Source organism: Equus asinus, chromosome 6, assembly GCF_041296235.1.
Source record: "Equus asinus isolate D_3611 breed Donkey chromosome 6, EquAss-T2T_v2, whole genome shotgun sequence".
Taxonomy (NCBI): Eukaryota; Metazoa; Chordata; class Mammalia; order Perissodactyla; family Equidae; genus Equus; species Equus asinus.
In genome coordinates, this window is record NC_091795.1 from 27,775,448 (window position 1) to 27,791,250 (window position 15,803).

The 15,803-nt window shown below is 38.2% G+C and overlaps 1 gene segment (V, D, J or C); it reads right to left on the reverse strand.

Annotated features, from left to right (window-relative positions):
• Positions 1–14,773: 14,773 nt before the first annotated feature.
• LOC106838631 (immunoglobulin kappa variable 4-1-like) lies at positions 14,774–15,493 on the reverse strand. The segment is given in 2 exon segments: positions 14,774–15,221; positions 15,430–15,493. Coding segments are annotated over 2 exon segments (483 nt in total).
• Between the last annotated feature and the right edge of the window lie 310 nt (positions 15,494–15,803).

A 15,803-nucleotide genomic window follows, 5' to 3' on the forward strand; every position in this document is an offset into this window, starting at 1 on the left:
TCGTGTTAAGATATTCCTACTGATACAGGCCCCAAATGAAAGCTGCTCTGGAGAAGGTCCTATCATTCCAAAGTCCTCAGGAAACCTCATAAATATGTTTTTTTTCTAATTTTTTTTTGGATGTACATCATATTTCAAATTCTGTATACATTACATCATGTTCACCACCTGAACACTAATTATAGTCCACCCCCTCACATGTGAGCCTAATCACCCCTTTTGCCCTCCCCCCCTTCCCCAATGGTAACCACCAGTCCAATCTCCAATGCTATGTTTTTTATTTTTGTCGTTTTTATCTTCTACTTATGAGTGAAATCACATGGTATTTGACTTTCTCCCTCTGACTTATTTCACTCAGCATAACACCCTCAATGTCCATCCATGTTGTCACAAATGGCCGGATTTCGTCATTTTTTATGGCTGAGTAGCAGTCCATCGTGTAAAAATACCACATCTTCTTTATCCATTCGTCCTTTGATGGGCACCTAGGTTGCTTCCATGTCTTGGCTATTGTGTATAATGCCGCAATGAACATAGGGGTGCAAGTATCTTTATGCCTTTGTGTTTTCAAGTTCTTTCGATAAATACCCAGCAGTGGAATAGCTGGATCATATGGTAGATCTATCCTTAATTTTCTGAGGATACTCCATACTGCTTTCCATAGTGGCTGCACCAGTTTGCACTGCCATTAGCAGTGAATAAGGATTCCCTTCTCTCCACACCCTCTCCAACATTTGTCGTTTCCTGTCTTGTTAATTAGAGCCATTCTGACCAGAGTGAGGTGATACCTCATTGTAGTTTTGATTTGCATTTCCCTGATAGCTAACGATGTTGAGCATCTTTTCATATGCCTGTTGGCCATCCGTATATCTTCTTTGGAGAAATCTCTGTTCAGATCTTTTGCCCATTTTCTAATTGGATTGTTGGTTTTTTGCTGTTGAGCCGTATGAGTTCATCATATATTTTGGATATTAACCCTTTATCTGATATATGGTTTGCAAATATCTTCTCCCAATTGTTAGGTTGTCTTTTCATTTTGTTGATGGTTTCCTTTGCTGTGCAGAAGCTTTTTAGTTTGATGTAGTCCCATTTGTTCATTTTTTCTTTTGTTTCCCTTGCCCGGTCAGACATGGGACTTGAAAATATGCTGCTCAGACCAATGTCATAGAGCGTACTGCCTATGTTTTCTTCTAGAAGTCTCATTGTTTCAGGTCTTACATTCAAGTCTTTAATCCATTTTGAGTTGATTTTTGTGCATGGTGTAAGGGAATGCTCTACTTTCATTCTTTTGCATGTGGCTGTCCAGTTTTCCCAATATCATTTATTGAAGAGACTCTCCTTTCTCCATCGTATGCTCTTTGCTCCCTTGTCAAATATTAGCTGTCCATAAACGTGTGGGTTTACTTCTGGGCTCTCAATTTTTTTAAGGATCAAGCATTCAGTCTGTAGCATCGATAGAAGAGGACTTCCACTTCCAGGGAAAATTGGGTAAAAAGGCAGACATTTACATTCCTGGATGTGTGTGTGTTTATGTGTGTCTGTATCTTTGTAACAGATTATTTTCAAGACACTGGACATCACACAATGAAGGACAGTCTGAGAGACAGGGAACAAATGAGCTGAGTTCTATGATTGTACCAGCTTATTGCCTTGAAAGAAGTTTCAGGCTGCAGCACAAGGAGCAGGAACTAGGCAGAGCCCAGTGGGCTCTCTGGTTGAGGAAACAAAGCTGAAAGTCCAGAAAGGCTGAAGTAGCTAAAGTTTGCAGGACAAAATGCTGAAGAAGAAAGAGCTGCAGAGATAGAGAGAACTCCCTATATCTGTTGATAGTTATCTAGAATATTCAACAGAGAGCTGATTGGTGCATGTCTATGAGGGAAATGCCTGAGGCTGAGCAACGAACCTCCAAGGAAATTGGAGGTAACAGTACCTGGCACTCACACAGGGACAGGAACAGGGTCTGGTTCCACCAGCCAGACTTGTAAACCTCAAAATTCCCAGGGTATTGAGTAAAGTATTCAGAAGGACTTTGTCTTTGTAGTGGGAATAATTAGCTCCAGATGAAATATGGTTCTAGTCCCAAGAAACAAACCATAAAAGCAAGACCCAAAACAATCAAACTATCTCCAATAATCTAGCTATGTCCTAGAACAAAGCTTAAGGATATTTATTGCAAGACAATGATGTCCACCACCAAACAAAGTAAAATTCACTAAGCCTTGTATCCAATGAAAGGTTAGCAGTTATGCAAAACAGCAGGAATATGACCCATAAAGAGGAGAAGATTTAATCATTTAAACTACTCAGATCTGACACGAATGTTAGAATTAGCAGGAAAGGACATTAAAAGTTTTTATAATTGTATTATAGATGTTCAAAAGTTAAGTAGAGGCATAGAAGTCATTAAGAAAAAGAGTTAAAGTGAACTGATAGAGATGAAAACTACAGCATGTCTGATATAGAAACTGAATGGAATTAATCAGAGATGAGAAAAGGTGATATTGAAAAACTGGGTAGAATTAATCAGAGATGACAGAAGGAGAGATAAGTAAACAGGAGACATAACAATAGAAACTATTCAATAGGAAACAGAAGAAAAAGTCTGAAAGAATGGCAAGTTCATCACTGAGCTATAGGACAGCTTCAAGTGGATAACATACACGTAATTGGAGTCCTAAAGGAGAAGGAGCATCAGAAACAGGAAAAATACTAGAAGAAATAATAGCCAAAAATCTTTTCAAATTTGAAGAAAATTATAAATGACCAGATCCAGGAAACTCAAGGAATTGCAAGCTGAAGAAAAGTGCACCAAAGCTTATTATCGTAATCACATTATTCAGAGCCATGATAACAATATCTTGAAAGCAGCGAGAGAAAAAAAATATTACATACAAACATAAGGATGTTGGCAGATTTGGGAGACAGTGGAACAACATCTTGGAAGTATTGAAATAAAGCATCAACCAAAAATCCATACCCATAAAAATGATATCTCAAAGGCAAATATGGAATAAAAACTTTTAAAACACAGCAAATCTGAAAGAATACATCATTAATAGTTCTGCACTACAAGCAATACTGAAAGAAGTCCTCCAGGAAAAAGGAAAACGATAGCAGATGAAAATATAAATAGCACTGGAAAAAGTAACAGCATGGGTAAATTTACAAAATTTTTTCTTGTGACTTAAATCTATTTGAAAGTTAGTTGACTATATAATCAAACATTATGGCAAAGTATTGTGGGATTTATAACCCATATGAAAATGAAATGCATGATAATATCATAAATTTCAGTGGATTAGAAATGGAATATAGTATTGAAATTCTAACACTAGACAGGAAGTGAGAGTACTTTATGGTAATTAAAGATATGTACTACAAACCCCAAAGCAACCGCTAATAAAAGATAAAGAATTAAATATTATAAGCAAACAAAGGAAATAAAAAGGAATCATAGGAAATAATTCATCCAAAAGTAAAGAGAAAAAGGAAGAAAACACAGATGGGATGAATACAAAACAAATAGAAAGATACAAAACAGATTAAAATTTAAAAGATTAGGAGTGACGTCAGCATCATCTCAGAGTGTACTCGCCCAGGACACTCTCCCCTCCAACATACAATGAAAAGGGGCAACCATACTTCAACAGAAGATATCCTAAGAATACAAAAACCTCAGAGAGACATGCAGCCACATGAAGGAGGGCAGAGAGGCTGGAGCCCCTCTTGCACAGAGCTGGAACAGGGTAAGAGACAATTTTGCTCCTCCCCTAAAGACTGCGAACCCTGCCATAGGAGGATCTGTGAGGGAGGGAGCCGTGGAAGGGTCACGCATCCACGGGATCACCCAGGACTCCCTAGCGCCCTTGCAGCCTAAATGGAAGCCCTCTAATGGGGCAAAAGCTTTCGTGCAGGATGACCTCATCAAGCCAAGACCCCAGGAGACCAGATAGCAAGAGCTGATCGAGAAAACCCGGACTCCACACAGGAGAAAGCTCCCCTCCCCCAACCCCAGTCGCGCCATCTCCGCTGAAGGCAGAGGGCTCAGAATACATGGCTCTTGACCCCCACCTGGTGGCGATAGGCTGTAACTGCAACTGAATAATATCATAAGAAAGAGCTGACCTTCTAACATCAGACACTACATCGAATCTCCAGACCAGAGAGAAAATGACAAGCACCCAGAACTCAGTCCTGAGGACACAGAAATATGTAAGCTAAACAACAATGAATTCGAAATAGTTATCATCAAAAAACTCAATGAGGTAAAAGAGAATATAGAGAAAGAATTCAATGAGTTCAGGAGGACTTCACAAAAGAGATTTAAACTATAAAGAAGAATCAATCAGAAATGTTAGAGGTGAAAGACACAATGGAAGAGATAAAACAAAATACAGATTCCCTGAAAGCTCGTGTGGACACCATAGAGGAATGAATCAGCATAATCAAAGATAGACATGTTGAAATGCTCCAGACAGAGGAGGAGAGAGAACTAAGACTAAAAGGAAATGAGGAAAGTCTCCAAGAAATATCTGACTCAATGAGGAAATGTGGCATAAGAATTACAGGTATTCAAGAAGGTGAAGAGAAGTAAAATGGAGCAGAAAGCATGTTCAAAGAAATAATAGCTGAGAACTTCCCAAATCTAAGCAAAGAGAAGGAAATATGTGTGGATGAACCTTCCAGATCTCCTAGATTTATCAATGTAAAAAGATCTACCACAAGGCAGTAGTAAAAGTGGCAAAAATAAATGACAAAGAAAGAATACTCAGGGCAGCAAGGCAGAAGAAAATAACCTACAAAGGAACCACTATCAGGCTTTCAGAGGATTTCTCTGCAGAAACCTTACAAGCTAGGAGAGAATGGAATGACATATTCAAAACTTTAAAAGACAAGAATCTTCAGCCAAGAATACTCTATCCAGCAAAAATATCCTTCAGAGGGGCTGGCCCTGTGGCCGAGTGGTTAAGTTCGTGCGCTCCGCTGCAGGCAGCCCAGTGTTTCGTTGGTTCAAATCTTGGGCGCGGACATGGCACTGCTCACCAAGCCACACTGAGGCAGCGTCCCACATGCCACAACTAGAAGGACCCACAATGAAGAATATACAACTATGTACAGGGGGGCTTTGGAGACAAAAAGGAAAAAAATAAAATCTTAATTTAAAAAATCTTTCTTTAAAAAAAAATCCTTCAGATATCACGGAGAAAATAAATCTTTCCCAGACAAACTAAAGCTAAGGGACTTCATATCCATGAGACCCTCCCCCACTACAAAAAATCCTCAAGAAGGCCCTCATACCTGAAAACAGAAAAAAAGGGGAAAAGGGTTCACAAAACACAGAGTAAGGAGATAAATAGTTAGACAGAATCAGAATAGGATAGCAAAAATTCAACTATACCATTAGGCAAAAGGGAAGGAAAACATCAAAAACAAAGACAATCTTGTCACTTTAACCACAAAGTCACAGCACAAGTTGGAATAAGATATGAGAAAAACAACTTAGGAGGGGAGGAGGAAAGGGACTAAATCAGGTTAGACTAAGGAAATAAGAGGCCATCAGAAAATGGACTACCTTATACATGAGATTCTGAATACAAACTTCAGGGTAACCACTAAACAAAAAAGCAGAACAGAGACACAAAAAATAAATAAGGAAAAAAACAAAGAAACACATCATAAAAAACTACATAATTCAATGGGTAGGCCAAAACACACAGGACGAGAAACAAGGGAAATGCAGGAAAGCTGGAAAATGAGTGATATAATGACAGCAGTAAGCTCTCATACATCAATAATCAACCTCAATGTAAAGGGATTGAACTCTCCAATAAAAAGACACAGAGTGGCAAGATGGATTAAAGAACAAGATCCAACAATTTGTTGCCTCCAGGAAACACATCTCAGCTCCAATGACAAACACAGGCTCAGAGTGAAGGGGTGGAAGACGATACTCCAAGTTAATGGCAAACAAGAGAAAGCAGTATATCAAACAAAGTGGACTTCAAGATGAGGCAGGTAAAGAGAGACAAAGAGGGGCAGTATATAATGATCAAAGGGACGCTCCATCAAGAAGAAATAACACTTATAAATATGTATGCACCCAACACAGGAGCACCAAAGTTCATAAAGCAACTAATAACAAACCTAAAAGAAGAAATTAAAAAATAACACAGTAATAGTAGAGGACCTCAACACCCCACTCACATCAATGGATAGATCATCCAGACAGAAGATCAACAAGGAAACAGTGGAATTAAATGAAAAGCTAAACCAGTTGGACTTAATAGACATATATAGAACACTCCATCCAAAAGCCGCAGAATACACATTCTTCTCAAGTGCATAAGGAACATTCTCAAGGATAGACCATATGTTGGGAAACAAGGCAAGCCTCTATAAATTAAAAAAAAAAAAGTGAAATAGTAACAAGCATCTTTTCTGATCATAATGCCATAAAGTTAGAAATTAATTACAAGAAAAAAGCTGAGAAAGGGACAAAGCTGTGGAGAATAAACAACATGCTATTGAACAAGTGATGGATCATTGAAGAAATTAAACGAGAAATGAAAAAATATCTGAAGACAAATGAAAATTATAACATAAGATGCCAACTCATATGGGAATGCAGCAAAAGCCATATTAAGAGGGAAATTTGTCGCAATACAAGCACAACTTAACAAACAAGAAAAATCCAAAATAAGCAATCTCGAATTACACCTAACTGAATTAGAAAAAGAACACACAAAGCCCAAAGTCAGCAGGAGAGAAATAATAAAAATCAGAGCAGAAATAAATGCTATTGAAACAAAAAAGGCACTAGAAAAGATCAATGAAACAAAGAGCTGGTTCTTTGAGAAGATAAATAAAATTGACAAACCCCTAGCCAGACTCATGAAGAAAAGAAGTGAGAAGATAAATAAAATTGACAAACCCCTAGCCAGACTCATGAAGAAAAGAAGAGGGAAAGCTCAAATAAACAAAATCAGAAAGAGGAGAAATAACAGACTCCACAGAAATACAACGGATTACGAGAGAATACTACGAAAAACTATATGCCAATAAAATGGACAACCTAGAGGAAATGGATAAATTCTTAGACTCTTACAACTTCCCAAACCTGAGTCAAGAAGAAACAGATAATCTGAATAGACAAATCACAAGGAAAGAGATTGAAACAGCAATCAAAAGCATCCCAAAGAACAAAACCCCAGGACCAGACGGCTTTCCTGGGGAATTTTACCAAACTTTCAGAGAGGATTCAATACCTATCCTTTTCAAGCTATTCAAAAAATTAGGGAAGGTGGAACACTTCCTAACACATTCTACAAGGCCAACATCACTCTGATACCAAAGCCAAACAAGGAGAGCACAAAATGAAGAACTACAGGCCAATATCGCTGATGAACATAGATGCATAAATCCTCCACAAAATTTTGGTAACCTGACTTCAGCAATACATCAAAAGGATCATACATCATGATCAAGTGCAATTCATACCAGGGACACAGGGATGGTTCAACATCTGCAAGTCAATCAACGTGATACACCACATCAACAAACTGAGGAATAAAAACCACATGATCATCTCAATAGATGCAGAGAAAGCATTTGACAAGATCCAACAGCCATTTATGACAAAAACTCTTAACAAAATTGGGATAGAATGAAATTATCTCAACATAATAAAGCCATATATGACAAACCCACAGCCAACATGATACTCAATGGGCAAAAACCAAGCACCATCCCCCTGAGAAGAGGAACAAGACAAGGATGCCCACTATCACCACTCTTATTCAACATAGTGCGGGAGGCTTTGGCGGGAGCAACTAAGCAAGTGAAAGGAATAAAAGGAATCCAAATAGGGAGTGAAGAAGTGAAACTCTCGTTGTTTGCAGACATGATCTTATATATAGAAAACCCCAAAAAGCCTTTGGAAAGCTAAGAGAAATAATTAACAACTACAGTAAAGTTTCAGGGTACAGAATCAACTTACAAAAATCAGTTGCTTTTCTATACTCCAATAACGAACTTACAGAAAGAGAAGTCAAGAATACAATTCCATTTGCAATTGCAACTAAAAGAATAAAGTGCCTAGGAATAAATTTAACCAAGGGGATGAAGGACTTAAACAATGAAAACTATAAGACATTACTGAGAAAAATTGGTAATGACTTAAAGAGCTGGAAAGAAATTCCTTGCTCATGGATTAGAAGAATAAACATAGTTAAAATGTCCATACTACCCAAAGCAATCTACAGATTCAATGCAATCCCTATCAGAATCCCAATAACATTCTTCACAGAAATTGATCAAAGAATACTAAAATTCACATGGGGCAATCAAAGACCCCGAATTGCTAATGCAATCCTGAGAAAAAAGAACAAAGCTGGAAATATCACAATCCCTGACTTCAAAATGTACTACAGAGCCATAGTGATCAAAACAGCACGGTACTGGTACAAAAACAGGCACACAGATCAATGGAATAGAACTGAAAGCCCAGAAATAAAACCACACATCTACGGACAGCTAATCTTTGACAAAGGTGCCAAGAACATACAGTGGAGAAAAGATAGTCGCTTCAATAAATGATGTTGGGAAAACTGGACAGCCACATGCAAAAGAATGAAGGTAGACCACTATCTCACGCCATACAAAGAAATAAACTCAAAGTGGATCAAAGACTTGAAGATACACCCTGAAACTATAAAACTCCTGGAAGATAATATCAGTAGTACACTCTTTTACATCGAACTAAAAAGGATCTTTTCAAATATCATATCCTCTCAGACAAGGGAAACAAAAGAAAATAAACAAGTGGGAATTCATCAGACTAAAGAGCTTCTGCAAGGCAAAAGAAACTAGGATCAAAACAAAGAGGAAACCCACCAACTGGGAGAAAATATTTGCAAGTCATTTATCTGACAAGGGGTTAATCTCCATAATATATAAGGAACTCACACAACTGAACAATAAGAAAGCAAACAACCTGATCAAAAAGTGGGCAGAGGAGATGAAAAGACCTTGTTCCAAAGCAGAAATACAGATGGCCAATAAACACATGAAAAAGATGTTCAACATCACTAATCATCAGGGAAATACAAATCAAAATCACACTAAGATATCACCTTACTCCTGTTAAAATGGCTATAAACACTAAGACTAAAAATAACAAATGTTGGAGAGAGTGTGGAGAGAAGGGAACCCTCATACACCACTGGTGGAAATGCACACTGGTTCAGCCACTATGGAAAACAGTATGGAGACTCCTAAAAAACTAAAAATAGGACTAGCATATGACCCAGTTATCCCACTACTGGGTGTCTACCCAAACAATTTGAAATCAACAATCCAAAGTAACATATGCACCCCTATGTTCATTGCAGCATTATTCACAATAACCAAGACATGGAAACAACCCAAGTGCCCATTGACTGATGATTGGATAAAGAAGATGTGGTATATATACACAATGGAATACGACCCAGCCAGAAAAAAGGACAAATTCATGCCATTTGGAATAACATGGAAGGGAATTAGGCTGAGCAAAATAAGTCAATCTGAGAAAGACAAACACCAGATGATTTCACTCATATGTGGAATATAAACAAGTACTGGGACAAAGAACACAGTTCAGTGGTTACCAGGGGAAGGGGGGTGGAGGTGGGCACAGGAGGTGAAGGGGAGGACTTAGGTGGCGACAGTCAAGAAATAATGTACAATGAAATCTCACGTTGATGTAAACTATTAGGAACTCAATAAAAAAATAATTGTAAAAACATAATTTAAAATATTAATCATTGTAATCCTAATCAAAAAAGAGTGGTTATGTTAATATCAGATTAAACTGATTTCAGAGCAAAGAATATTACCAAGGATAAGGAGAGACATTCAGCAGTGATAAAGGGGTCACTTTTTCAAGCACACACAACAATATTCAACATTTTTGTGGATACATTCACTATCCTGATTATAGAGATTAATTCACAAGTATAAACATATAACATGTCAAGTTGTGCATTTAAATATGTGCAACTTATTGGATGCTAATTTTACCTCAATAAGTAAGTTTTTTTATTCACTCATTATCAAGTCATAAAAAGAATACAAAGGAGAGAAAAAATAATCTCTCGCCCTGCCAGAAAAATAATCTTATTTGAATTAGCACTTTGAAGATTTCATGGACAATTCAAGGACTGTTCAGTCCTTCAACTCCATTTAAATTCTTGTTGTTTTATATGCTATGATTATCATATGTTTTACTTCTATGTGTACTTTAAACCTGAAAAATATTATTTTTGCTTTACACAGCTGATAGACATCATACTTATGCCCATATATCACTGTATTTCTTACAGCATCTTTACACTAGTTATCCATTGCTGGGGAACAAATTGCCCCAAAACTCAGCAACACAAATATTAAACATTTATGGTCTCACACCATTTCTGTGAGTCAGGAATTTGAGGATACCTTCCCTGGCTGGTTCTGGATCCAGGTTTCTCATCAGGTTGCCGTCAAGATGTCAGCCAGAGATGCAGTTAGCAAATGATTTGAACAGTAGCTTTCAAGGTAACCCACTCATCTGTTGGCAAGTTAGTGCTGGCCATTGGCAAGAGGCCTCAGTTTCTTACCGTGTTAATCTGTCCATAAAGCTACTAGCCTGTTCTCACAAGGTGGCATCTGGCTTCCTCTACCGTAAACTATCAAAAAGACAGTAGTAAGAACTTACAATCTCTTTAATGTCCTAGCCTCTCAAGTCACACAATTTTGTTTCTACAATATTCTACTGGTTACATGGGTTGTCCTGATTTAATGTGGAGAGGAGGATGTTAATATCAGGAGAAAGAAATAGCAGGAGGTAGGGAACGTTAGGAGACTTCTTGGTGGCTGAGTATAATAATTTCTGAGTTTTCAACCATATTGCTGTTGTCTAAAATATCTCCTTTAGCTTCCCTTTCAGCATGGGTCTACTGGTAATAAAATATTCCAATTATTTTCTGAATATGTCCTTATTTTGTCTTAATTCTTGAAACACACATTCCTTTGGTAGGTAATTTTATTTTGGTAATGAATTTTTTTCTTGAACTTTGAATGCATACTATTCCATTGTCTTATTGCTTTATTGTTTCATATCAGAAGTCAACTGTAATTCTTACAGCGTGTTTTTAAAGGAAATTTATCTTTTTTCTCCATTTCTTTTAAAGGGTTTGCTTTTCTGCTTTTGTTTCTGCTTTGTTTTGTTTTTTCTTGCTGAGGAAGACAAGACCTGAGCTAATAGCTGATAAAAATCATCCTCTTTTTTGCTTGAGGAAGATTTGCCCTGAACTACCATCTGTGCCAATCTTCCACCATTTTGTATGTGGGATGCCACCACAGCATGGCTGGTGAGTGGTGTAGGTCCACATCCAGGATCCAAACCCACAAAATTGGGCTGCCCAAGCAGAGCATGCAAAACCCAAGCACTACACCACAAGGCTGGCCCCAAAGGCTTTGTTTTCCTCTTTGGCTTTAAGCAAATGTACTATGATGTGCTCAGGTTGAGTTTTCATTTTATTTATCGGGCTTGTGTTTCTTGGAGCTTCCTGAATCTATGACTTGATGGATGTCTTTCATCAGCTTTGGAAAGTGACGAAGCACTACATCTTCAAACATTGCTTTTCCCTCCATTGCTTTCTTTTTTTCTGTCATTTCAATTACACATTGCCTTCTCAGTAAATCCCATGTGTTTAAGAATCTCTTTTCTATATTTTCCCTCCTTTTGTCTCTCTTTTCTTAATTCTAGACATTTTCTTCTAACCTACTTTTTAGTTAACTCACTTCTCTTGAGCTGAGTTTAATCAACTGTGAAATCTGTGGATGGGATCCTGAGTTTCATTTATTTTATTTTTTCAGTACAATATTTCTATTATGTGTTGAACTAACCAAGTAATTAAATCTAGGTGCTTTCAAGTAAATTCAGTTGCATCCAGTAGTTTGAAAAGCCAGCTCAGGATAACTATCAAAACCCCCTCTGGTCACAGAGACTATATAAGATTTTGTACCTACTCCTGTTCCTAGTCCTGCTGTCCATTCTAAAACAGAGGGCAGAGTGAAGGGAAAATCCCTTAAAAGGCACAGGTTACTGTGGCTTCAGGTGTACTACAAGTTCAGCTACTGAGACTTTTGTAATCTGTTCTAAGAGTTGGGGAGATACTCAATGCTGAGTAGATCAGGTGGCACACTGGATGTTCTATAGGTGTCCGTGTGGCCTCAGCACTGCTTCTTGGCATGAGAAATTTCCTAAGATCCAGCTGTACTCTGTATCAAGTAGACCCTAGCTGGAGAGCAATACCTCATCCCTCACAAAAGGTCAATTCTGCCTTCAATTTTACCCTTATAAAGGTTAACCTTTTGTGTCAACTTGGCTGGCTATGCTGCCAGTTGTGTGGACAAACACCAGTTGAGATGATGCTGTGAAGGCATGTTTTGGTGTGATTAACATTTAAATCAACACTTTGCAAAAAGCTGATTATGCCCCATAATGTGGGTAGGCCTCATTCAATCAGTTGAGACATTTAACAACAAAAACTGAGATTTCCCAGTGAAGAAGAAATTCTTCCTCAAGATTGCAACATAGAAGACCTGCTGGATTTCAGACTAAAGACTGCAACATCAACACTAACCTGAATTTCCAACCTGCCAGCCTCCTCTACAGATTTCCAACTTTCTAACACCCACACTTGCACTTCCTTAAATCTCTCTCTCTGGGTATACATTCCATTAGTTCTTTTTCTCTGCAGTATCCTAAGAAAAAACACACTTCAAACCTTATGTTCCAACACTTGAGTCCACAGGAGCAAAACATTTCTGATTGTCATGCCAAACATAGTAAATTCTTTCTCTCACACTGCCCTCCCACTATTTCTCCAACACACTGGTCTCATTTCTGCCTCAGAGCAGTGCTATTTCCTCTAGCTAAAGCTCTATTCCCTGGAGATATTTCTATGGCTCATTTTCTCATGACATTAAGGCCTTGATAGTCACACCTTCTCATTCTCACCTTCTCCATGACATTCTACGGTAGGTTCATTGCAAAAAAGGATCCTCTATTATTAAAGGGGACTCCTCATTCCCTCCCTATATGCATGCTTCCTCCAGTATAACTTTGCAGTTCCTCTTATGAACAGGTAAGTGCTATTTAACATCTCCTTCAATAGGATCAATTGCATTGATCCTTACAATGCATAAATTGGGACATTAGGACAGTACTGAGTCTAGATTTCAAGATACCTTAAGTAGTGTTACTTTCTCTCTAGTGACCCTGCCAACAGCCTTGGGAAATTGAGATTAGTTTGCCAGTTGATGAGAGACATGAGGTTGTCACCCAGACAGCCCCAGCTGATGATCAGCCAACTATAGAAATGTGAAAGAGATTAAAGAAATTTGGGCCTTTCTGTATTAATCAGCACCCAGTTGACCTGTCAGCTGACTTCAAGCACACAAGCAAGCCAGTGAAGATCAATAGAGTATGGCACATATTAATAGAACTAATCAGCTGGTCCATTAGCATAACAGCAATAAAAATGCCACCATTTTAAACCACAGCATTTTGTGGCTGGTTTATTACATGACAATAGCTAACTAATGCATCATCTAGTTTAAAATTTCTCCTCACTCTTACCCCACAATCTTTTATCCTCTTCCTTGCTTTACTTTTCTTCCAGCACTTAGAAAATTACAGTAAATATTTACTGATACAATTGTTTATGGTCTGGTTACTCCAACTGGAATGAAAGCAGATATTTTTGCTCCTGACACATAGGAAGAACTCAAAAACTATCCTGAATGAATGAATGCCACTGATTCCTCAATAGCAATACTTTAAATATATTTGTAATTATCATGAGGAGCTGTTAAGCAGGTAAGAGTGTTCAAATTACACTGATGAGGTTTGCAGGAATCTTTCCTGAACCTAAATTTAATTAACCCAAATATTTCAGAAGGAGGTGAAGAAGTAATATCAAAATGACTGGAGTTTTTCCATTTTTACACTGAAATGAGCAGGTTAATTAAATGTTGTCCAAAGGACTCAAGTTATAGCACGCTTAGAGCAATTATTTCCTTCAGTCACAAAATTAGACTTGGGTGCCCAAGAGATGGATTTAAAGAGGAAGATGATAGATGATGAGAAAAAGTAACAGGGAACAGTATCGTATATTTCTAGAGTGATAGGGTTAAAGAATGAGAGAAGTGCATTTGTAAGAATGAGTACAACTGTGGAAATGGAGAGAAGATAAAGGTGGTACAAAAGGAGACAGAGTAGGAAAACAACTTCAGTGACACTGATCATGAATGCTTCGCTGGAAAATCTGTGCATGGAAAGAAACAGCAAGAGAGGGATACAACCTTCTTTGTGGAAGGTTTTGAGTAGGAGAGGTGAACGATATAATAATGGGATAGTCCAGAGTTAAAAGGATGATTGCAGATAAAGAAAGGAAACCAGGAGAGCTAGAAATTAAAATAGAAATGTTCCTGAATCTCAGAAGAACAGGGAAGAGAGAATGGATCCATCATAGTGTAAAACTCAGTGAACCCTTTTCCAGAGGGTAGAGACAAACCTTATTGGCTGAATCACACAATGAGTCCATGAGAAACATGCAGGTTCCTGTGACACAAAACCTCCTGATCTCTAAGAGATATTTACAGCATTTTTTTCTCCAGCCATCTCCCATAAAAAGGGATTCAGAAAAAGCAAACCCTCTTAATTTTCCCCTGGACCCTACAAATCCAGCACAGAGTGAGTCAGGAAATATGACCTCTCTGGTAGATAGAGGAATGTGAATGTTCAAGACTGTGTAAGAGGAAGCAGCTGGTGCAGAAGAGACTCACTGACCCATGGTTTGGGGAGGAGGTTTGTGTTCGAGCCTGAAGCACTGTGGGAGGATTATTATAATGCTGCAGACAGTAATAAACGGCCACATCTTCAGCCTGGAGGCTGCTGATGGTGAGAGTGAAATCTGTCCCAGATCCACTGCCACTGAATCGGTCAGGGACCACAGATGCTCTGTTGGATGCTGCATAGATCAGCAGCTTAGGAGCCTGTCCTGGTTTTTGCTGGTACCAGGATAACTCATTGCTAACACTCTGACTGGCCCTGCACTTCATGTCGACCCTTTGTCCTGGAGACACAGACAAGGAGTCTGGAGACTGGGTCATCACGATGTCCCCACAGGCACCTGCAAACACAAATAGATAATGATGATACACACACACTTTATCATAGACACATTGAAATATGTAATTTAAAATGTGCTTTCTAATAGTATTACATGTCAGCACACAATTGGGTCTATTTTGTAAACAGCCAGTATTTCGCAGTACATCTTAAAATTAATTTTTAACTATAAAAAGATATTACTCCAAAAGCACTTAAAAATTTCTCACCTGATACCCAGAGCAACAAGGTTATAAGGACCTGTGTCTGCAACATCATCTTGGTGCCCTTGCTTGCCTGATGCAGCACAGCTCACACTGCAAAGGCCCATTTTATAAAACCTGAACAGCTGATCTGGGCCTCCAGGGGCCTATGCAAAGCACTCAATGATAGAAGCAAATTGCATGTGCAGTGAGTTGTGAAAATATCTAATGCAAATCAAGAGCTGAACATATCATCACCAGAAGTGTACTTGTATGACCAGATGACACAGAAGTCAACTTAGAAACTAAGATCAACTTAAAAGGTCTGAAACTACAAACTGTTAGATAATATAATGAAGAGCTTCTACTTTAGATTCAAAATGTTTGTAAATGGTTTCAGT